This window comes from Capronia epimyces (genome assembly GCF_000585565.1).
Source record: "Capronia epimyces CBS 606.96 chromosome Unknown aczIQ-supercont1.1, whole genome shotgun sequence".
NCBI classification, from domain to species: Eukaryota; Fungi; Ascomycota; class Eurotiomycetes; order Chaetothyriales; family Herpotrichiellaceae; genus Capronia; species Capronia epimyces.
This window is the reverse complement of record NW_006912904.1, coordinates 2092423-2114403: the sequence shown is the minus strand read 5'-3', so window position 1 is coordinate 2114403 and position 21981 is coordinate 2092423. Positions and strand designations below refer to the sequence as shown.

Below are 21981 nucleotides of genomic sequence, written 5' to 3'. Positions count from 1 at the left end.
CGCGAGACTTGGATTCTCTGTCCTAAGCCTTGATGGCTCTTTGCCTCCTGCGCGCTGCAACGGTCAGGTCATACAAGACATCCTTGAAGGCGAAAAGGAATGCCGCGGTCAAAACACTCTGGCTAACCTTGGGCGCGATCCCTGGAATACAAATTAGAACTGGTCTCGAATATTAGAGAAAGAGACATACCTTTGTAAAGACCGCCCCAGCCTTCCTCTTTAACAATTTTGTTCAAACTCTTCCAGATACCTTCAACCGGCGCGTCCTTTGTGGCAACATGGGCCCTCGACTTGACGGTAAGATAAGGGTATGTGATGGTCGTTGCGAGCAACTTTCCGATGGCGCCCAGGAAAAACGCGTCACGGGGGCCTACTTTCTTCCTTTTCTCCAAGGCGTTTTTCAACTGTTCGTAGAAGGTATATTGGAGGATCGGGTTGATGACCAGGATCAAAGCCGGCAGAACCCCGGCGAAGAGGGAAGCCGGACCCTCCTCCTTAAGCAGCTTCAGGAAGGTGCCAATGGTACTGGGCTTTTTGACCTTCTTTTTCTCGCCGCCCGGCAGCTGGTCGCCCTCATCATCGCCCTTGCGGGCCGTCATTCTTGTATTGACCACCCAGATGGGATTGGTAAGGAGCACGGTGGCAGATCCTGCAATCGCGCCAGCAATGATGCTCTCGACTGTGGTGAGTTTCTTGCTAGCCCGGCCGGCTTTCAGGGCCGCTCTCTCGAAGAAGGCCCGGGTCCACTCGTACCAGTAGTAGTAGACGAAATTAGTGATAGAGATTCCGAACAACGCGCTGTCCAGGCCGGCGTAGAGACCAGTGATGCCCTCCCGATTGATGATGTGTTTCACCGCATCCAGGGTGGAGGAGTCGGCACGTTTGGATTCAACTTGAGCGCGTGTGGAAAGGGTGATGAGAGGATAGGTGAGCGTCATCGCGAGCAAACCACCGCCTGCGCCAGCCAAGGCATGAGCGATATTGTCGCCCTGCTGCGCTGCGGAGGTAGCGGGGGTGGCATCGCGTGAAGGAAGGGTATTGACAGGACCGGAGGATTGCTTGTCCAAGTCGCCCTCGGTAGGAGCGGGCGCGATATTCTTGATTTGCGACATGGTGGACGTTAGAGGGATTGTAGGCACAGCTCAATGCGTCGGAGGGAGTGATGTGTTGGAGGCAGAGAGAGTGGGATTCTGGGTGAGGGAGAAGAAAGAAGAGGAAAGTGCCACTCTTGTATATCACCTGGATTGGCGCATGTGCAAGAGAGATGGAGAAGAGGATGGATGTTTTCGGAGAGCAGAGGCTGTTAGTCTGATGCCTGCTGTCAGAATCACATTTGAAGGGTCAACAACGATGCAGTCATCCAACGCAGTAGCCGGCCCCGATCACTGCATACCTCGGCATCAGCTTCTTGGCACATCCGAGGCAGCATCATCTTGTACAGGACGGATTCCCAGCTCCGGTTGCATCGGGCTCTTCTCCGGTATATTTTCTTGACATGTCTGGTATTGCACTTACCCTCCATCCTCACTCTCCTCACATCCCCTTTAATTATCCTACTGAGCGAAGCGAAGTAGTATATAGCTGTAAATTCCTATAAGGAAGCCGGCGAATTTGATTAGACGATAAGAATACGGAGGACACCTTACCCATTGGCTGGTCACATGCTGCATTGGCATATTTGGGACTCGCAATATAGTTGTCCCGATCCGAGTCTTCTAACCTCGCTGCTGCCTTTGATTTAGGATCTTCTCTAGCGTGCTACTAGGTGAGGGTCTACTCCTATATACCGAGACGCTAGTTTTCTAATCTGGGTAATCACTAACAGAGGAATAGGCACTAATAACCTAAAGCTATATTCCCTTCCATCTTCGGCTGTTAGATTTCAGGGAGAGTTAATCCTGGAACGCTGTGAGCGAAATATACACCTACCCTACCGGACACTGCTGTACCCTTTGCCAAAAAAGCCGATGTCGCCCTCGCGTTCAAACCCTACCATGACCGAGTGCGAAGCAGCTTGGAGGCTGTTCGGAGAAAGCGGCCAGCCATGACCTTGAGTCAGATGTCCGATGCATACACCAGCAGTGTGGTACTTGGCTGTGGCATCGAAATTAAAGATTCGGGTTGGGAATACAACTACAACGAGGCGTTGGTGCAACTTGGTGTTTGGTGTTCCCCTGGGCTACAGAAGAGACATCAAATGGGGACAGCGGGCACTTCCCTGTCTCACAAACGTCTGTTAGGTTGGACTATCATCGGCCATCAATGGAGACTGCATATTTCCTGAAGAGACGACGAAACCGGCGATGTGGTCAGTCCTTTCCAATCTTCATGTGTGTACGTTGGCTGATCGTGTATATAGGTTGTGATGGGTCCTTTGGACATTGTTAACGGCCAGCACCACCAGTTACCACGACCTTTTCTTGCTGATCCACATTGTAAGCAAGGTGCACCATTGGCTATGTGAAGAATACTGGCCATGATATGAAGAGTCGATATTGCGACATCTGGGTTAACCTAGATGGGCGTTGGTGATAGTCGAACTATGCACAGACATTGATGATGATGGGCTTATATGCTGGGGAGGGGGTTTGGTAACGGTTTTAGCACAACATGGGCCATGCAGAGCTGGGAAATCAAGCTCTGGTTTCTAAAGGAATGGTGGATGGTGGCTGGTGGTGGCGAAGGCGATATGCACAATCAAGCACGCCGTGGTGTGAAATGCGAGGTGGGCACTTTGACTACCAAAGACCATACTTGATGTTCGTCCACCGCTATGCTACTTATGAGGTATGCATTATCCATCCATCCTGCTCTGTCCTTGTGTTCCTCCCTTGATTGACTTGCAGTATTTCGATCCTGCTGCAAATCTAACTCGTCTTCTTGGTTGCCACCCGGGAGATGGGTGCTGGTTGCTTTCCCTGGCGTTGCTGGTACAGGACATATCCAAAGTAGACTGCGCACAAGGTCCCGAGAATGAAGATGTTGCCTGTCATGAGTCAGTGAGGTTTCTTTTGAACTAGGCTCCGTGCAGACTGGTGACCTACCTATGATGAAGCCAACAACACCCTCCGCGAGGTTGAAGACACCCTTGAAGACGCCAATGACAGTATTCACCGCACCTTCGAAGAGATGGAATACAGTAACGAAGAGACCTTTGATGATATCCACGATTGAGGCGAGTAGGTTGCCGATGCCTTTAACGAGGTCCGACATGTTGGTTGGGAGATGTTTGCAGAGATTCGACAAAGTGGTTTAGAAGGGGCAAGTGATGGTGGTTGGTGGCTTTGCACTTGAGACGATGCAGAAGGAGAGACAACTACGGATATGGTTGAGAGAGCAGATGGCGCATTTAATATATTGCCTTTGTGCCGGATGCTTTTACCATCTGCGTCACTCGAGACGCTGAGTCTTGTTTGGACAGTCGCGATGTCCTTGCTGAAGCCTCATTGTCTAACCGTGCGCGACCAGCGGTCTGGCTGTGACGTCACGCTTGTTTGGCAGCCGTGCAGGCATTGTTCCTGGTTTGTGGCTGGGAGCAGCGCTTTGACTGGCTTTGTCTGTCACGAGGCAGGATGATCATGTGGCGGGCCATACAGCCAGGAACAAGTTGTGAGGTGGCCCTGATCTCATTTCGACATCAATGATCGGCCCGCTAGACTTGCTCGTGTAAAAAGACAAGTCGTGGTTAGTAAGTGGTTAGTAGTTACTAACACGGCGCAGGGAGGCTCCGGTGGAGCACATCACTCACAAAATGTGAGTATAGACATTTTCTTTCTACGATGAAAAAATAGAAAACAACCTCGGTGATCCCACTCGTGAAGTCACAGTAAAATGGATGCAAACCAGCCGTTGGATCAATAACACCCAAAACGACCTCTAGACCCGTGGTCACGCCACTATGATGGCTTTCGCGACCATTCAGCCTTTTCAATATGTGGCCATTCGACTTCCATCTGAAAACATCAGGGTGGAACAAATCGTCCCAAATGGGTAGGTTCCGTTCACAAACCTGTGAGCCAACAGTGATCGGCCAACGGCTTGGGAGCAGTCGCTGACTCTGTCACAAGCCAAATCAACCTTGGGAAATATGGATCTTTTCATACCAACCAAATCATCGGCCGCCCGTACAATCTGACATTCGAGATCCTTGACCGTTCTGAGGCCCAAGATGGCAAGGAGCTCAGGATAGTGTCGGCTGCAGAACTGCATGCAGTCGCTCTCGTTGAACAAGCAGAGACCGAGGATGCTCCCACGCCACGCACCGATCTGGACGACACCGGAGCACAGTCTACTCCGAAGTCTAACGTCAATACCCATGATGACCCTACAAACCAGAAGCTCACAATGGCTGAAATTGAAGCACTAAAACAAGACGACTTAGGCAGTGGCAAGGGTCTTATCGAAAAGATCATGCAGTCCCATTCAACCCTCGACCAGAAGACCGCCTTCTCCCTCGCAAAGTACACCTTACGTAAACACAAAAAGTACCTGAAACGGTTTTGCATCTTGCCTCTTGATGTTCCGACTCTAGTGGACTGGATGATGGCAGATCGTGAATTTTCTAAAATTATGGAGATGCGCAATGAAGCAGTAGCTCTAGTCGGGTGTTGGGCCAACATCCACGCCAGCGACCCTGTGATCTCTCTTTCAGAGGCCAGCCAGTCCTCTCGCTATCTCGTCGTGGATGATACTGGGGGTTTAATAGTGGCATCTATGGCTGAAAGAATGGGTATTCTACACCAGCAGCATCTGGAGGACGGCATTGCCAAGATTGAAGAAGAAGATCCAGACGAACAAGCTGAACAGCCCGAGGTGGTACCACTACACAAAGATAAACGGCAGCAGCATCGACAGTCTGCCATGAGTGCGGCATCAAATTCCATCACCCTGGTGCATACCAATCAACAGCCCAACCTCAGCCTACTGCGGTATTTCAATTTCGACCCGAATAATCCTACTCCCTCACATCCTCTATACACTAACTTGAGAAGTCTTTCCTGGCTTCAACTGCTCGAACCCGAATCCGACCTCACATATCAAGAACCAGAAGTCATTGCACCTGAAGAACTCGCGAATGCGAAGTCAAATCGCAGAAGTGCATACTATCGCAAAAGACGCCGGTGGGAGCGCGTCAAGACAGTTGTCGACGAGACGAGAGCTGGCGACTTCAATGGACTAATTGTGGCAAGCTACACGGATCCCGTCTCGATATTACAACACCTTGTTCCACTACTAGCGGGTGGGAGCCAAGTGGTTGTTTACTCCCCCAGCGTCGAACCACTGGTCAGATTAGCAGACCTCTACTCCACCGCTAGGAGGACAGCCTTCATCAACGCCCCAGCAGAGGAGAAACGAGTGCCCTCTGAAGATTTCCCGGTTGATCCAACACTCCTGCTGGGAGCAAGTGTCCAGACAGCCCGAGTGAGGCAGTGGCAAGTCCTGCCAGGTCGCACGCATCCACTAATGACAGGCAGAGGCGGTGCTGAAGGGTATGTGTTCGTAGGGACCAGAGTATTGCCCGCGCAAGGAAAGGTCGAGGCTAGAGGCAGAGCGACCCGGACTAAGAAGACAAAGGCTTTAACGGACCCTGATGATGAGCCGTCACAGTTATCGTTCAAGAAACAGAAGATTGCGACCGGAGAGGCAGTCTCTGCGCACACAGCTTCCACACTTCCGCCGTCGAATGAAGACTTAGGTGTGGAACCGATGATAGTCGAACAGAATGGCGAATCATGAAGGCTCCCGGCAGGCCGAATAGAATCTGATTCGATTGTCATGCAATTGCTCTGTTTCGTGAACGGTTCCTCGCCGGCCAATCCATTCGTGTTGAAACTCATCGCATCTATAAGCTCTTCCCCATGAATTTCCTCTTGGAAAAGCTCAGCCACCATTTACTGGGTCCAACCCCGCCTGAATACATCCTCCCATGCAGCCTAATAGCCAGCTCCTGCCGCACCTGCGACAGATAACTCCTCAGTGCTTCCGCTTCGGTCCTATCTCTCGGCGCCTCGAACGCTTGGTTTAGGGGGAACCCCGGCTCGCCAGGGATGCTGAACTGCTCGAGGGCTCCATTGATGAGAACCTTCTCGGCGCTCTTCGAATCCATGTGCGGCTTCACCTTCGTCAGGCAGTCCGACACAAACAGGATCCCGTAGATCAGCATACGGTCCGCGGGGCCTTTGATTTCAAAGTTGCGGAAGAATGTGTTTGCGCGGAACAGTTGCAGCACTTCATCGAGGCAGTCGTACGATTCCGAGTCGGGGTCGACATCCAGCGGGTCCGTTCCTGGCGGGAGCTGAGGGAGGGTATATGCTGGCCCGCGGGTTTTTGTGCGTAAGGGGAGAAGAGGGAAGTTGCCTTTGCAGGGTCAGTATACAGAATGTTGTGGTCATGGACCTGCTCGCTCAGTACCTATTAACTGGACCCCCTGGTCACCTAGGAAGATGGAGTGGTATGCCTGCGCAAGGTGTCAGCGAGTTGAGCCTTTGGTAGAGGTTGGTTGATCAAACTAACCGGCATCTTGAACTATCGGCGACCACGGCCAAAAGTCCGATAAGGTGATCAAAGTGATACGGCTAGGATTGTCAACGTCTCATTCTGCTGTGGTCTAGATGAGGATCTTTGGAAACGCCTTGCTTCTCAGTTGCACTTCAGGGACGCTCGCGAAGCCAGTCCAAGGTCAGCCACACGGGCTTGGCGTATGTGGTCCGAGTCGTCATTCATGCAGCGCCAGTGTGCGAGTACTCCGTACGAGTACTAGTACTAAATAGCTGCAGCTGTCTTAAAGCGGCGGGGATACTGCAAGATATCACTTAACGCGTCTGTAGCGCGTCACAGAACGGTAGTATCAGCCTGGACGATTTACGATACAGAGGACGACTTCTCACAGAGCTACAACACCCTGACTGCTCGGCGTTTTCAGCCAGGATGTCCGACTATGAGGATGAGATGGAGTTGGATGCTCCCGTCTCCAAGGACAAAGCCATTCAGTTCAGTTCAGACAACACTGCAGGGAAACAGAAGCGGATTGTCGCTGATCTGCCTGTTGAAGCAGAGGACAATCTACCATGGTAAGTCAAACTCTTAGAGATCCTCCTCCTCGAAGATATCTCATCCGTGCTCATCATCATCTCAGGGTTGAGAAATACCGCCCAAGCACCCTGGGTGACGTCTCCGGCCATCAAGATATTATAGCGACTATCAACAGATTCGTCGAACAGAACAAACTACCCCACCTTCTACTTTATGGACCACCCGGGACAGGAAAGACTTCGACGATTCTAGCGCTAGCGAAGCAGATATACGGGCCAAAGAATATGCGGCAGATGGTGTTAGAGCTCAACGCCTCTGACGACAGAGGAATTGATGTGGTGCGGGAACAGATCAAAACATTTGCGTCTACGAAACAGATCTTCAGTGCATCGACGCAGCAGGGGTCTTCGACGGCAAAGTTTGGCCTGGGCGCATTCAAGCTGATCATCCTGGATGAGGCAGATGCCATGACTTCCGCCGCGCAGATGGCGCTTAGGAGAATAATGGAGAAATACACGGCAAACACGAGGTTCTGCATCATTGCCAACTACACACATAAACTATCGCCTGCTTTACTGTCACGATGCACAAGGTTCCGTTTTTCGCCTCTAAAGAAGGAAGATATCCGCCGCTTGGTTGACCATGTCATTTCGCAAGAGCATGTCAATATCGCACCAGACGCAGTGGACTCACTGGTTTCGCTCTCCAAGGGTGATATGCGGCGAGCTTTGAATGTCCTTCAAGCTTGTCATGCAGGATCCAGACCACTTCCCATGAAAGGGCAGCCACCCATTAAGGAAGCGGACATCAACTACGAATTGATTACTAACGACACCATCTACAGCTGTATCGCTGCTCCTCATCCCGAAGACATTCGTCTGATTATGACCACGATGCTGAGCACGCCGGATATTACCAGCTGTCTTAACACGATCAACGCATTGAAGAGCAGTCGTGGCTTGGCACTAGCAGACATACTGACCGCGTTGGCTGAAGAGTTGCAAACCCTTGAAGTCAGTGCTGCAACAAGGGTCACATGGCTGCAAGGTCTGGCAGAGATCGAATATAGACTTGCCGGAGGAGGCAGTGAGGCTGTGCAGACGGGTGGCATGGTCGGGGTGGTGAGAACTGGATGTGAGCTTATGGGAGAGAAGGGAGTTGGCGAAAAGATGAGTGTCGATGGGTGAGACGGACGTGGAGTCGTTGAGAGTTCTACAATCCTACGGGGGCGACGAACCTGTCAGCTGGCTATACTTGACAGACAGCAACAACTGGTACCATTGATGATGGGCGGAGCCAAGGTCCACAGCTCACAAGGTTGCTACGAGTTACCATGCTTCGAGATCACGATGGTAGCTACGAGACAAGGCTGAAAGAGTCGGACGCTCTGAGCAGCTACTCTCCGATGCCGATGGTGAAAGCTGACCAAAGAAGAATGGCAGTGGGCACTACATATGCCGATTAAAAGATCAATTCACAAATGATCTTCGCTGATTGCTACATACCTGCCCGCCTTGAGGTTGCCCCTCAGATGGAACCACAGCGTCAAAGCAGCCCGGTCGTGCCGGTGTTGCGATGAGCGGATGGCGGATTAGCAGAGGTTTCGTGGTAGCAACATTGAGATAGCTGCACATGGGCTTGCAGAATCACTTGCATCGATTCCTGCTTCCAATGTTTCCTATCAGCAAGCCTATGCCACTGTGCTGCGAATGATAGCAGACTGCGTCTCCAGAATAAATGCTCTCCCTGATTTGTGCCAAGATGGGCGTCCTTGGCATGCTACGGGCGATTTCAGGTTTCTTGATACAACCTCACCCCATGTAACATCTGCGATTGAACAAGCATGCATAGCAAGCAGATGGCGCGGCGACGTGATCACCCGGCGCTCATTGCCCTGCTTCCCACAGTTTTCAGCTTGCGACAGCGTAAATATGGACAGGGCCCGGGCTCCTTGAGTGCGGCTACGAGGAGCGAGAAATGGAGGTTGTGATATTCGTGGGCGTTGGGTTAGGCGGTCAGCAGGACGCCCCGGCGTCCAACCCGCCCAGACAGTCCCGGATCCTCTACCCGGCCTTGCCACCCATCTATCATTGCCTGGAGCCCCCCAATCGATCGATTCCGAACCTGATCATGGCACTCTCGAACATACCGTCCCCTGCCTGGGTCTCGTAGTTCTCATATCGCCAAAGTCACATCACCGGCTGTTCGGATTACTGCTGTCTTGGCCAAAGGACTCGCCTGCAAGCTATTACCATGCCCCCGTTCAAATCCGAGATCGGTTCTTATGTGGGATGCCTCTCGTCAGGCATGTTGGTGGTACTCTCCCTCACCTATCCATATTTACTGCGTAAGAATCCAGTTGTGGACGGCTACAATATGAGCGTGCTGATGTCCAGTCTCTTGCGGTTATCTATCGTCGAATATGCCTGGTATCCTGGGCAGCCTTGATGGAGTGTCACTGCATTGATTGATGTGGCCTTTGTTGCATGCTGACTAACGTCCAGCTCGATACTTTTCTTGCCAGGTGAACAGATCTCGCATCTTGCCATGGCAACATCTGGTCCACAAGGGCAAATAACTTGAATCGGTGTGCAGTGAAGCAGTGGGAAGATTATGTGCAGTGACATTCATTGGGATGGGCCTAAGAAGGTCATGGGATACTATTACCGATAAGGCTCAGCAGTGAGCTGCGGGATGGTGACCAAGGCTTTTTGCCTGCCACGTAGATAGACTGTCGCGTCTCTGCTGTTGTCTCGCCGGAGCAGTGCGACACACCGACCTTATTAACTCTTTGCATTCGCCGCCAACAAAGCGGCATCACGACTTCTTGAGACCAACTCTACAGCCGAGGTCTCACAACAGCCACAACAACCACCGGACGTGTAGATCGAGCGGTAAGCTTTTGCCATCAGTCAAAGCTGGATGAATCTCCAGCTGGAACGATGGCCAAAAGAAGAGGCACCAAGTACAGGACTAGGAAGACCAAGGGGGACAAACAGCCTGAAGGGGAGGCCAGAACAGGTGAGTCCAAGGGCTCGATTTTCGGCCACGGTCTCAGTTGCAAATCACGGCACTGTGCCAAGCCGCCTCACGACCCATGCAACAGAGACCTGCAACTCACTCACTGACTGTGCCAGACTGCGCAGGAATCGCTCAACCCCCTCACCCTCTACCAAGCTCTCCCTCTACCGTACACGCCTCTACACCCTTTCACTCTGTCGCAAATGCCTCCCCGGGTTACATGGCGCGGTCTCGGCAGAGTCCATCAATGAAGAGTCGTTGGCGAGCTGAAGACGACCCGCGCGAGAGACATCCACATCGTTCGCGGGAGAGAGACCGGGACAGAGGACAGCCACGGCTTCATTCGCCCGCTCCTACACATCGACGAGAGCACCCTGAGCCTCGCGGCGAGAGAGGCCCACCTCCACGGAGTCAACGTCGGCCCCAGAAGAAGTGGCATCCGCCTCGAGACCAGAGGAAATTGTATGGTAGAAAATCATCATTTTCGCCGCCTCGTTCCCCAAAACCGACACATCCACATATACCGCCCGAAAGACCATCTGAAGATCGACCTGCCCGACCTCGAGACTTCTCGCCCACAAGATTTCCAAAGCGGCGGCGTACTCGGAGCCCGTCACCCGCAGGAAGTGTCGATTTTGGCTCGGAGAATCTGAGACCTGGTCGCGGCCGAGACCATCCTGATACTCTCGACAAGCTATCGCACATTTCCAGATCCCGTTCTCCATACAGAGAATCCCCATCCTACAGGTCTCAACCCGACTCGAGGTCTCGAGGTCAAGATCGCGAAACTAACGCACCTGTCGGCTTCAGAGGGCAAACTCCTTCTAGTAGACGCGATAGAAGATCGAGGTCACCTCTAACGTCGCCAAAGTCATCTTCATCACGCCGTAACGTCCCAAAACATCCGTCGCTCGATACCCGAGATCCGTCATCAAAGTCTATTCCGCCACCTGAGCGTCCTGCACTTGGCAAGGGTGAAGCTCCTGCCAAGGAAGGCTACCCCGGCTCAAAAACGCCGTCTGTGACAGAGGATATTGACAATCGCCTCATGGATGGTCAGTATCCGATGCGTGGGAACTATGGAATGCATAGAGGGCAACAAAGACCTTTTGTCGATGCCAGGCAGCCACAATTTGGTGGCTCACCCCCATATTCATCCACTCCAAACAGCTCTTACCATGGCTCACCGCAAGCCAATTCACCATACCACAATCAGAGAGGTGGCTGGGGTGGAGGCCAGGGACAATATGGGTAGGTCTATGCATGTTACCTCTTTTATTGTTTCAAATCTAACACGTCTATAGTCAGATGCAAAACTCCTCTCCCCCTTACCGGCAAAACAGCTATTCTGGTCCAGCTGGCCTAAACAATCCGAATCCATACTACCAGAACCCACAGCAATATCACGGAGGCAATCAACAGGGATATCAGCAACCGCCGTATCGGGGTGGGCATGGCTCACATCGCGGTGGACATTATTCGCAGCGAGGACACCCGGATCAAAGATTCAGTGGTCCACGTCACCGAGGCAGAGGGGGACATTTCAATAATCTGCAATGGACGGCACCAGGTTCAATACCCAAAGGGCCACAAAACCAAAACTTTCACAGCGGCCATAGCAACGCCTCCCAAGTATCTCCAAGTCCTTCTCACGCCACATCACAGGACGGTCGAGAAGCTCCGGCTGATGAAGAGAATCCATTCAGACCGTCAAAAGAGTTGCAAGCGGAAGATGAAAGAGACAGCAGGCTTGCTGGGCACGAGGATCCACAGAATAATGACCGGGCAGGGGCTGCTGGTTCAAAATTCAGCTTTGCCTTCAAATCCAAAGTGCCACCTCAGGCACCCGCAAGGGCTGCTTCAGACTTTTCCGCCAGGTCCAAAGGACCATTCCAACCTCCAGAGAATCGACCTTCCTCGCACGTCAAGAACAGGCATTTCGAACGACGAGACGATTGGCCTGGAGGTCGCCCTTCCAATAAAATACCACAACACCATGACCGAAGATTCCCTAATGAACGGCAGCATAATCCGAACGAGCGGAGGGCAGATCGATCACGTTCTCCTCCTTCAAAGAAATTCAAGAAGGAAATCAAATCACGGCCCACGTTACCTCCCGAGTTCGTCGACTCCGAATCCATCTATTTCCGAAAGCCGGGAAATGAGTCGGTTGTTGGTGCAGGTACATACGGAAAGGTGTTCAAGGCCATCCACATATACACAAAAGACAAGGTTGCACTGAAGAAGATCAGGATGGAAGGGGAAAGAGACGGATTTCCCATAACCGCTGTGCGTGAAATCAGGCTGCTGCAACATCTCCGCCATAAACATGTTGTGGCGCTGCAAGAAGTCATGGTGGAGAAGAATGAATGCTTCATGGTTTTTGAGTATCTGTCGCACGATTTGACGGGTCTCATCAATCATCCAACTTTCAAGCTCACACCCGCGCACAAGAAGGACTTGGCGAAACAGATGTTTGACGGATTGGATTACCTCCACCGTCGCGGCGTCCTCCATCGGGACATCAAAGCGGCAAATATTTTGATCTCGAATACTGGTCAGCTCAAATACGCCGATTTTGGTTTAGCCCGCTTTTACACCAAGTCCCGACAGTTGGATTATACCAATCGTGTAATCACCATTTGGTACCGTCCACCTGAGCTTCTTTTAGGTGAGACCCAATACGGTCCTGAAGTTGACATTTGGTCGGCCGCCTGCGTCTTTGTGGAGATGTTCACCAAGAAAGCCGTCTTTCCTGGAGAAGGGGGCGAGCTCAGCCAGATTGACAAAGTCTACAATGTCCTCGGCACACCAACGCGAGCGGATTGGCCTTCGATTACCGATCTGCCCTGGTTCGAACTCGTGCAACCCGTCGACAGACGCAAGAGAGTTTTTGAAGCCATGTTCAAAGACGTCTTTACCGCCGCCGGCCTTGAACTGGTCCAGTGGATGTTCAAGTACGACCCTAGAAAACGGCCAACTGCGGATCAGGTGCTGAGGCATGATTACTTCACCAAAGAAGAGCCGCAGCCACTTCAGGCGGTGGAGCTTGCACACGTCGAGGGCGATTGGCACGAGTTTGAGAGCAAAGCACACAGGAAAGAGAATGACCGCCGCGAAAAGGAGAGGAAGAAAGAAGAGTACATGCGGGAAAGGGAGAAGAGAAAGGCCCGAGAAGCGGGACTTCCCGAACCGGGGAACGATGACAAGAAAGTAAAGCTGGATGATGCATCTGCCTCCGGAAGAGACATGCCTCCGCCTTCTAATGTTGGCAGTGGTCCCGCGAGTCATTCGGTCCCGCCGCCAGCCGAGGAGTCCAAAGCGGACGACGATGAGGATTCGGAGGGCGAGGGCAGCGCACGGATGAGCATGTCGTGAGCTGAGCAGTGCTAGACAGCCGAGATGGACTGTTGTCCGTGTATAGCAAGGGCAATATCGAAAGGAGTATTGTGATTGTGCATTCGGGGCGGTTATTCTGGGAAAGCCCGTTGTCGCATATGCCTGATGATAGGCCAGGACGGGCTACGGCTGAAGCAGAAACAATTTGGTGTTGGTGATATCTTCAAGTTATCAATTCTCCGTACTGGACTGAGAGTGCGACAATCAAGCATCAGGTTTAATGTTCCCCTTCCTTCGCGGTGCCATGTATCGAGGACATACCTAATATGTGGTGGGGGATGTACGGAGGACAATTGCAGTTGTCTCGGTAATTATGCGCCGTACTTCGTACTTCGTATCTCAGATTACCCAATAGGTGCCTAATTGGTGCCTAAGGTACCTATGTAGCTGTCGTCCAATCAGACTGGAAGGTTAGCCGAATCCAGATGCGACAAACGGGGCTGGGCCTTTAGAGGCCCCAGTTCGTCATTTTGCATGAATCGACTGCAAGGGTCAGAACCTCCCGAGATGCTGTTTCGGTAACTGCAGAAAAAGTCTACAAACAGCCGATCCATCACTCGCCAACCAATTCCACTCCAAGTATAACATCCGATATTGGCACTCTGGGCTACAGGGTTCCTGTGTCGCCCAGGTCTCTCCTATACCAAGCTACAACCCCGAAACACTATGGCTTTGGAACGATACTAGACAGCCGTTCAGCATGAGTCAGAATCCGCCGAAAGTCCCTTCTTCCGACCAGAAGGTCTCTCCTCCTCTCAATCCCAAACCTCGCTCTGCTATCCCGCCCTATTTATTAAACGGAAGTTCTCCGCTGCACAATCCCGCGACGAGGACGCGGGCGCAAGAACGGGAAAACCTTGCCTCCTCCATCCAGAGCAGTTATGAGCCGAGAAAAGCAATAGATCTCGGAGGGGACAGTCAGATCTCCGCAAATACATACCAGAATACATCTTGGGAAGGTTTGACAGATGATCTATCCAACCTGGAGTTGAAACGACCCGTGCGTCTGCGAGAGCCCGCACGAGACGTTCGCGACGAAGCTCCTATGACTCCTCCAGCCAGCATCTCCCGTCCTGCAAGTCCCTATACCCTGAACCCTCCCATCGACTTTGACGGACTGAGTTGGCCGTGTATCGGCACACGCGAGCGACGTGAACAGACACCAGAAGAGGCGCAGGCACGGTTGGACAAGCTCTCCGGGGCCGTAAAGACCATTTTCGAATGCATCGGCGAAGATCCCGACCGAGAAGGTTTGCGTGGGACCCCGGAGCGTTATGCCAAAGCCCTGATGTACTTTACGAAAGGCTACGAGGAGAACGTTCGGGACCTGGTCAACGGCGCAGTCTTTCATGAAGACCACGACGAGTTGGTCATTGTCAAAGACATCGAAGTTTTCAGCCTCTGTGAACATCATATGGTCCCGTTCATTGGAAAAATGCATATCGGCTACATTCCTAATCGCAGAGTGCTCGGCCTCAGTAAACTTGCCAGACTTGCGGAGATGTTTTCTCGAAGACTCCAAGTCCAAGAGAGATTGACCAAGCAGGTGGCACTGGCGATTGCGGAGGTGCTCAAGCCCCAAGGCGTCGCGGTTGTCATGGAGAGCAGTCACCTCTGCATGGTCATGAGAGGAGTTCAAAAGACCGCGAGCAGCACAACCACAAGCTGCATGCTCGGGGCCATGAGGAGCAGTGCCAAAACAAGGGAGGAGTTTCTGAGTCTATTGAATCGGAAGTGATGTGATACACTCAGCGCCTGTTATCGACCGCACAGATCTGAAAATAGGTGTCTGTAGTTTCAACAACATAAAACGGGGTCCTTCAACGGCGGCTTCGTTCTTCCACAGATCCACAGTACTTGGGAGAAGATCATTTTGGGTACCTGGCCGCTTTGCTTTTATGTTCTGGACAGTTCAGTCTCGGCAGCTACTACCTTGGTTCTTCAACCACTCTGTCATCCGTCATGCATCAACACATGGCACACCGGGGAGCCGCCGACATCGCTCGCCGTCAACCGAGCCTCTTGCTGCTGCGTCCGTCGGCCAAGCATGAAGCCCTCCGGTCCGATGTCTGGACGTCTTTATCTTGCTCGCCGAGCTCTTTGGTGACTTCGGGTGCTCCCTTGGAATATTGACGAGTCCGACGGCTGCTTCTGAGGCACAACCTTACGTACTGGTTGCTGAAGTGTCAGTCAGCATATCTCAGCCGAAAGGCTTGCCAACTGCAGAGCGGGATCGGGTGTCGTTCGATCGCGCCCGTCCACTTGGAACTTGGTAGACATAGGAGGCAACATGTGGTGGCAGTAGAGACGCTTTTCTGCGATGAATATAGTGATAGTACTGGACATATAGTGTTCGTGTTTCCGGTTTCCTATTTCCTATACTCCGTACTCGCGCGTCCCGGGTCTTAGCACAATCTAATGTGCACGTGCCAGTGTCTTGAGATTCTTCCACCGTGGTGTCGCAACTAGCATGAACAGCTCACGCCTGACAAATCCTCGAGCGCCTCTTGCAATGCTCTATCTAGGTCGGAGGACTCTGTAAATGGGTATAAGGGTACGGAGTAATCCCATTGGGCACAATGGTCGAGGGTGGAAGTCACGTGTTCAGCGTGGAGGGTCACGTGTGTGGGGTGGCCGGTCGGTTCCCCTCCATTCCTCACCGCCGAATCCAATGCCGAAGCCCGAGGCAAGCAATAATTATAATTGTCAGCAGCGCGTTATCTCCATTGTCGAGGGGCATCTCGGGGTCGTGTTCGATTTCACCACGGCCTAACTAGATACCTATAGGTAGTAATAGATATAGGCAGTCGGGGCTCCAATTCGGGCCTGAGAGTGAGACTGACACTGACACTGGAGACTGCCAGCTGCATGCATAGCTGCTGAGTAATACATACTACTACTCCGTACATAATACGTACTTACAATTGCCCACCACCATCATCGTTTCTGTTCACCTCCCCAATTGTTCGTCCCTCCTTTTGCATGTTCAGACCTGCCTGTCGACGACCTCCGTTCCTTCGTCTGCATCGGCATCGGCATCAGCATCCGCTTAAGCATAGATTTGTGCATTCAAAAATTGCACCGGGCGTCATCCATCCCTCGATTTTCACGCCGCCGAACACCAACACCAACATCATGGCGGCTTCAGCTCACCCAGATTTGCCGCAGCCTGCGCATCTTGATCGCGACTCGGCGCTCGCGCGCAAGTTTGGTAGAGAAGTCACGAATTATTTCGGAGGTAAGCAATGCTCGCTCCAGCTCCAGCCCCAGCCCCAGCCCTAGAAGCAGTGCTAACAAGTTGCAGGCTCGCCATTGAACAGATTGTCGTTCCTTCGCGAAGACTACACCTTCCTCGCCGGAGCATTTGCCCATCCTTCGACCAAATTCATTCTCTTCAAGGCCCTGTCGCCGGTGGTCAAGTCGCCGTCGGAGATATACTATGCGACGTACGACGAGATCAAGGCTCTGCTACCGCAGAACCCGTTTGAGAAGCCCGAGAAAGAGCAGATCGCCGAGTTTGACTCCTCGATAGACATCCCAACCGTGGTGTTCTTGGGCGTGGATGAGAAGATCACGGATGGGTTTTCATTCAAGAATTTCGTCGGCGCTCCGCACTTTGCCGTCGACATCACGCCCAAAAAGACGTTTGAGAAAGAAGCCAATGAACTGGCTGACAAGTTCGTGAACTCGGGGCTGAAGTTCAGCGAGGGCATGAGAGCCATGAACTTTCCCGCCGACGTCGGTGAGTTTTGGATTTTGGGAGAGACCGCCCCGTCTCAAAGGAGGACGCCCTAGTTTTGGATGAGTTTGGGGGGCTAATTCCTTTGTTTACCTTAGCTGCTGAGTACGGTCAAGGGCGCCATTATCTGGACTGGAACTACCGCAACACGTATTGCGGGACATGTGGGCATAAAACACTCGCGGTGCATGCGGGAGGCAAACGAGTGTGCCCGCCCACGGACAAAGCCGAGACACCTAGCGAACGAGAGGCATGTTCGACTCGCACGACCATCTCGAACCTGTCTTTCCCCCGAACCGACCCTACCGTCATCGTGGCCGTTCTCAGTCACGACAGCAAGCGACTCCTCCTGGGCCGGCAAAAGCGATGGCCTCCGTATTGGTTCTCGACGCTGGCTGGGTTTATCGAACCGGCCGAGAGCGTAGAAGACGCGGTGCGACGCGAGGTGTGGGAAGAGAGCGGCGTCGTCTTGTCCCGCGTGCTCATCCACTCGACCCAGCCGTGGCCGTACCCGGCCAACCTGATGATCGGGGCGATTGCGCAGGTTGCAAGCCCCGAAGACGAGGTGATTCGGCTAGAATACGATCCCGAACTCGAGATCGCCAAATGGTTCACTTTGGAAGAGGTCCAGGAGGCCCTGCAGCACGGCACGAGCGGACTGGGCGACGCCGCCCCGGAAGGGTACAAGGAAGGGGGCTTGAGATTGCCTCCTCCCACCGCCATTGCCAATCAGCTTATCACCGCCGTGGTGAGGGGTGGCTTCCTCGAGGGTGTGACGCCCTTGGCCACGAACAACAGCACGGGCACAAACAACAAGCTGTAGCATGTAGCTGTGGCATACCTCCGTTCCCAGAGCAATCTGTAGCTATGGCTCTGGATCTAGCTAAACCTCCGTTCCTCTAGAAGCAAGTAGAGCAGTCAAGAGCAGGAGGCTTCCCGGATCTCAACAACCAGGCTGGGTTTCTCCCCAAAAACAATCATTAGCATATATTTTGAACGTCCGACATTATTCCTCAACGCAAAGACCCCCATGTGAACAGGGGAGTCTAGTCACTAGTGAAGTGTAGGGCCTTTGGCTCAGTAGTAGCGGCGGACCTGTTTGATAGGGACGCCTCTATTACACTATAACACAACGCAACGCTGGACTCCCTAATTCACTGGGCGAGAACGATCGAGTTCAATCCTCATGCGATACCTGACCTCCTGACCTGCCTTTATTATCTTCTGCTGTCAACCGCCTCGAGGTTGCTGAGACCGTAAAAAACCTAGGAATCTAGGTTTCACTTCCCAGGACCCCCGCCAGGGGTTCCTGGAAAAAGTTTTTGTCGGTTTGAATTTCTCAAGCCTAGCCTTGGGGTCATGTGGTTTTTTGGGTGGTTGTCGTGACCTGCCCAGAGCAATCCTGGAGCAGGAGCAAAGCAAGCATCTCAGGAGCCACAAGCATCTCAGGAGCCACAAGCATCTCAGGAGCCACAAGCATCTCAGGAGCCACAAGCATCTCAGGAGCCAGTGGCCAGTGGCCAGTGGACAGTGGACAGTGGACGTGGCCATGAATTCAGATAGATAGGACCGACCGGGCGATGAGCGGTGACGCAAAAGGTCGTGTGGAGCGGCAGCGGTACATCATAGAGGCCGATATGAAACAAAACAAAACATTTTGAAGAAGGACCTGAGACGTCCTTGTCCTTGTCCTTTTCATTTTGGCATACAGATACAGATACAGTATGGACATTGGACGTAAGACAGGGCAAGAGATACGGTATCGTGCTTGAAATCCACAGTATAGTATAGTATACGTATACAGTAGTACGCAGTACAGACGCTCTTCGACAGTGATAGTGATATTTATTTCATCAACCATGAATTCCCCGGTCCCTTTTTCGCTATGCCACAGCATCCGTCTTAGCGATGCACTCTGTATGTTTCCGTACATACGCTACGTCCTACTTATCCTGACTCCTGACTCCTGACTCCTGCTTCCTCGCGGTTCCTGCTTCAAGATGGCTGAAGGCTCCTCGTCTGCCTCCACTTCGCATCCCTTCCCTTCCCTTCAATGTATACATGGTCGCCACACCACATACACATACTGTACGTCAATGAAGACCTGAGTCATACTAGACACCCTCAAGGCTACTTACTCTAGAGGCTTGAAGCACCTTCTTGGAAACAGATTGTCGGGAATCACGCAGTCCAGCCACCACACCACGTATGGCCCGTTGCCAGACTCCCAGAGACGGGTCGGATCTGTTGTTGAAGCCGGGCTCTCAGGTCTCAGGTCCCAGGTCGCAGGGCTTGACCACGCGGCTTTGTTCACTTGATTGAGAACGATGGTCAAACGTTGCAGGACAAATGTTTTTGTTGTTTGGCTCTATGGGCGTCAGACTGCGCTGAGGTTGAAGTGTGGCGCGAGAGCATCAGCTGCGCTACGAATAGTGTCGAGAGCAATCAGCTGCGCCACGAATATTGTCGAGAGCAATCAGCTGCATTGGAATATTGTCGAGAGCAGTCTCACTCACACCCTGATTCAACTCCCCTCCTTCTTGATGCCGACCACGACAAAGTTCCTAGGGCTGTGCTTGTAGTCAAAGACGATATCGACCCAGCAATCCTGGACGCAGGGCTGCTCGCGCAGGAAAAGCCAGCGGTCCGTGACAATGATGCTCTCGACGACGCCGGCACTGAAAGCCATCAAGCTCCAGATGACAGCGAGATTTTTCCTGGCATAACCCCATCGAGCTTCGTAATCGTCTATCACATCATCCGTCAGCCCCTTCGTGAGGTCTGTAATCAATGGTCCGTCGACAGGGTCGTCCCTGAGTTTGGCCAAGGCGCCGTGGCAGTAGGCGCGGAAATTGGCGAAGCAAGATTTGCGAAGCGAACCAACGATCAGTGGCGTTCCATTGGCATCTTTCCCCGTGATACTCCCGCCGGCAAGACCGAGGCCGCCTGGGTCAGGGCACTGCTTGACCACGCCCATATCCAGGAGGATGCGCTGTAACAGGGCGCGGTAGAAATGGCGGCGGAAGAAGGCTTCGCTGTCGTCGGCGCCCCAGTTGTAGGGGGCCTGCACGGCCATCATGCGCGCCGTGATGTTGAGTTTCACGCCCGTGTCCGACTCGTGCTCAAACTCTTCGAGGGTCCGAGACATGGGGAAGCCGTGCGGGTCGTATGTCGACCCGGTGGCTTCCAGACGCGGATGGTTCGGTCGGAGGTGAGGAAGCTTGTACGTCGCCGGTCCCAACCGCTCGGTGAGAAGGTTGTAGCAGCAGCCGATCATGGCCACGGCGCACACCGACGGATTGACCACCAAAGATCGGATTCCGTGGTGTGAGAGGTTTCCGCACGAATGGAGAGACACCACCATGGCTTTGGCTCGTTCGTTGCCGTTGCCGTTGCCGTTGCTTACCGATGGATCGGGATCGGGATCGGGATTGGGGGTTGTGTCGGCGGACGCATAGTCTGCAAAGCCATCGTGCTTGCATTCTTCAGACTGTGTCGGGTACAGTATGTGTTCGAGTCGACCGTCCTGGATGTCATGCTCGATATAGGTCATGGAACCTCGATTCGGGTCAAACTCTCCCTCGCCAAAGTCGGAGCGTACTAGACCGGCATCTGAAACAGAAAATGACCCGGCCTCCGTTTCCATTTCCATTTCCTCTTCCTCCGGTGGTGGAGTGGGCATTCCTCCATTCTCCCGAGCCAGCAGCCGCTTCCATTCTTTCTTGTTGCGCATGATCTTCTCCTTCTTCGCCAGCTTGGCGTGGACATCCATGTTTCTGGCGCCAGCGATGTTGTGGTGCCTCCGTTCAATGGCAATCACATGTTTGTTGTATGGCGGTGAAGCCAGTGTTCGGCCTAGGTAGTTCTGTCCGGATCCAAAGTCCACGATTGAGACAGGCTGTTGAAACCGAGCCGACACATCTGCCGAGAGTTCGTCCACATAGGCGGCAAAATTGGTCACCTCGTGGGCCTTTTTGACTTTCATACCGACCGAGACATGTTTAGGCATGTCGGGCACGTTATCTGAAACGGGAGTGAATTGTCGTTGCAGACAATGCTTGCGTACGCTCCGAACATAGTCTAACAGGCTGTCCGGAGGTGGAGGTAGAGGTCTCGGGTCAAAAGAGTTGGCCCCCGCCTCACTATGGCTCACCGGTCGGGTTTGGTCCGCTGCTGCTGCTGCTGTGATGTCCTGGCGAAGAAGCAGATCGAGGACATGATCCACCGAAACCAGGTCGAACCAGTCCCGCCACTCTTGGGGAAGAACTGTACTGTACAAGTCGGGCTCTCGTGTGAGGAAGTCCAGAATGTGCACTCCTCCGCAGAGGTTTCGAAACAAGTCCGAACAGGTTGCGAATGTTAGAAGCGAGTGGACATATTCGTCTTCTGACGACCACTCTGGAAGTAGCGGGAGGGCACGACCTTGGGGCCGCTTCTGCCTCTGGGGGCCAGCAGACATGATGAAGTCGAAGCCAGGAAACAGAAACAGTGAGCTAAGCCTACATCATGCACCGCCGGGAATGGTGTGTATTTCTGGATTTGATTTCGCTATGTCAAGCATAAAACTGAATTCTAGGTGCAAAACCTGCAAACGCGCCAAGAAGGGATAGGAAGGTGGTTCATCCCTTTTGAGACGAGACTGATGCCGCTTTAGTGCCTGTTTAGGAGGTGCCAGCCTCGCGTCAGCCTCGTCCACGGGGGTGCGATTGAGACAGGCCAGTGGAATGTCGTCGACAGGGTTTCGTTAGTACACACCTAGCCTACTGATTCTAGATACTCGGTAGTATTGC

At 52.9% G+C, this 21981-nt stretch overlaps 9 protein-coding genes across 9 annotated transcripts; 5 read left to right on the top strand and 4 right to left on the bottom strand.

Annotated features, from left to right (window-relative positions):
• Nucleotides 1-22: 22 nt before the first annotated feature.
• A1O3_00790 (uncharacterized protein) lies at nucleotides 23-1112 on the bottom strand (the record flags this gene model as incomplete). Its single annotated transcript, XM_007730940.1, has 2 exons — nucleotides 23-141; nucleotides 191-1112. 2 exons carry the CDS (start codon nucleotides 1110-1112, stop codon nucleotides 23-25), a joined length of 1041 nt encoding a protein of 346 aa, XP_007729130.1.
• A 1755-nt stretch (nucleotides 1113-2867) lies between these two features.
• On the bottom strand, nucleotides 2868-3213 carry A1O3_00789 (uncharacterized protein; the record flags this gene model as incomplete). Its single annotated transcript, XM_007730939.1, has 2 exons — nucleotides 2868-2986; nucleotides 3045-3213. 2 exons carry the CDS (start codon nucleotides 3211-3213, stop codon nucleotides 2868-2870), a joined length of 288 nt encoding a protein of 95 aa, XP_007729129.1.
• Nucleotides 3214-3901: 688 nt separating this feature from the next.
• A1O3_00788 (uncharacterized protein) lies at nucleotides 3902-5736 on the top strand (the record flags this gene model as incomplete). The annotated part of the gene is made up of 2 exons (XM_007730938.1): nucleotides 3902-3990; nucleotides 4068-5736. 2 exons carry the CDS (start codon nucleotides 3902-3904, stop codon nucleotides 5734-5736), a joined length of 1758 nt encoding a protein of 585 aa, XP_007729128.1.
• Nucleotides 5737-5842: 106 nt separating this feature from the next.
• A1O3_00787 (actin like protein 2/3 complex, subunit 3) lies at nucleotides 5843-6519 on the bottom strand (the record flags this gene model as incomplete). Its single annotated transcript, XM_007730937.1, has 3 exons — nucleotides 5843-6357; nucleotides 6412-6457; nucleotides 6514-6519. The coding sequence occupies 3 exons, from the start codon at nucleotides 6517-6519 to the stop codon at nucleotides 5843-5845; spliced, it is 567 nt and encodes a 188-aa protein (XP_007729127.1).
• A 408-nt stretch (nucleotides 6520-6927) lies between these two features.
• Nucleotides 6928-8219, top strand: A1O3_00786 (replication factor C subunit 3/5; the record flags this gene model as incomplete). Its single annotated transcript, XM_007730936.1, has 2 exons — nucleotides 6928-7070; nucleotides 7136-8219. The coding sequence occupies 2 exons, from the start codon at nucleotides 6928-6930 to the stop codon at nucleotides 8217-8219; spliced, it is 1227 nt and encodes a 408-aa protein (XP_007729126.1).
• Nucleotides 8220-11101: 2882 nt separating this feature from the next.
• Nucleotides 11102-13431, top strand: A1O3_00785 (CMGC/CDK/CRK7 protein kinase; the record flags this gene model as incomplete). Its single annotated transcript, XM_007730935.1, has 2 exons — nucleotides 11102-11304; nucleotides 11358-13431. 2 exons carry the CDS (start codon nucleotides 11102-11104, stop codon nucleotides 13429-13431), a joined length of 2277 nt encoding a protein of 758 aa, XP_007729125.1.
• Nucleotides 13432-14152: 721 nt separating this feature from the next.
• On the top strand, nucleotides 14153-15190 carry A1O3_00784 (GTP cyclohydrolase I; the record flags this gene model as incomplete). The annotated part of the gene is made up of 1 exon (XM_007730934.1): nucleotides 14153-15190. One exon carries the CDS (start codon nucleotides 14153-14155, stop codon nucleotides 15188-15190), a length of 1038 nt encoding a protein of 345 aa, XP_007729124.1.
• Nucleotides 15191-16587: 1397 nt separating this feature from the next.
• A1O3_00783 (uncharacterized protein) lies at nucleotides 16588-18014 on the top strand (the record flags this gene model as incomplete). The annotated part of the gene is made up of 3 exons (XM_007730933.1): nucleotides 16588-16690; nucleotides 16757-17194; nucleotides 17290-18014. The coding sequence occupies 3 exons, from the start codon at nucleotides 16588-16590 to the stop codon at nucleotides 18012-18014; spliced, it is 1266 nt and encodes a 421-aa protein (XP_007729123.1).
• A 1701-nt stretch (nucleotides 18015-19715) lies between these two features.
• Nucleotides 19716-21650, bottom strand: A1O3_00782 (uncharacterized protein; the record flags this gene model as incomplete). Its single annotated transcript, XM_007730932.1, has 1 exon — nucleotides 19716-21650. One exon carries the CDS (start codon nucleotides 21648-21650, stop codon nucleotides 19716-19718), a length of 1935 nt encoding a protein of 644 aa, XP_007729122.1.
• Nucleotides 21651-21981: the final 331 nt, after the last annotated feature.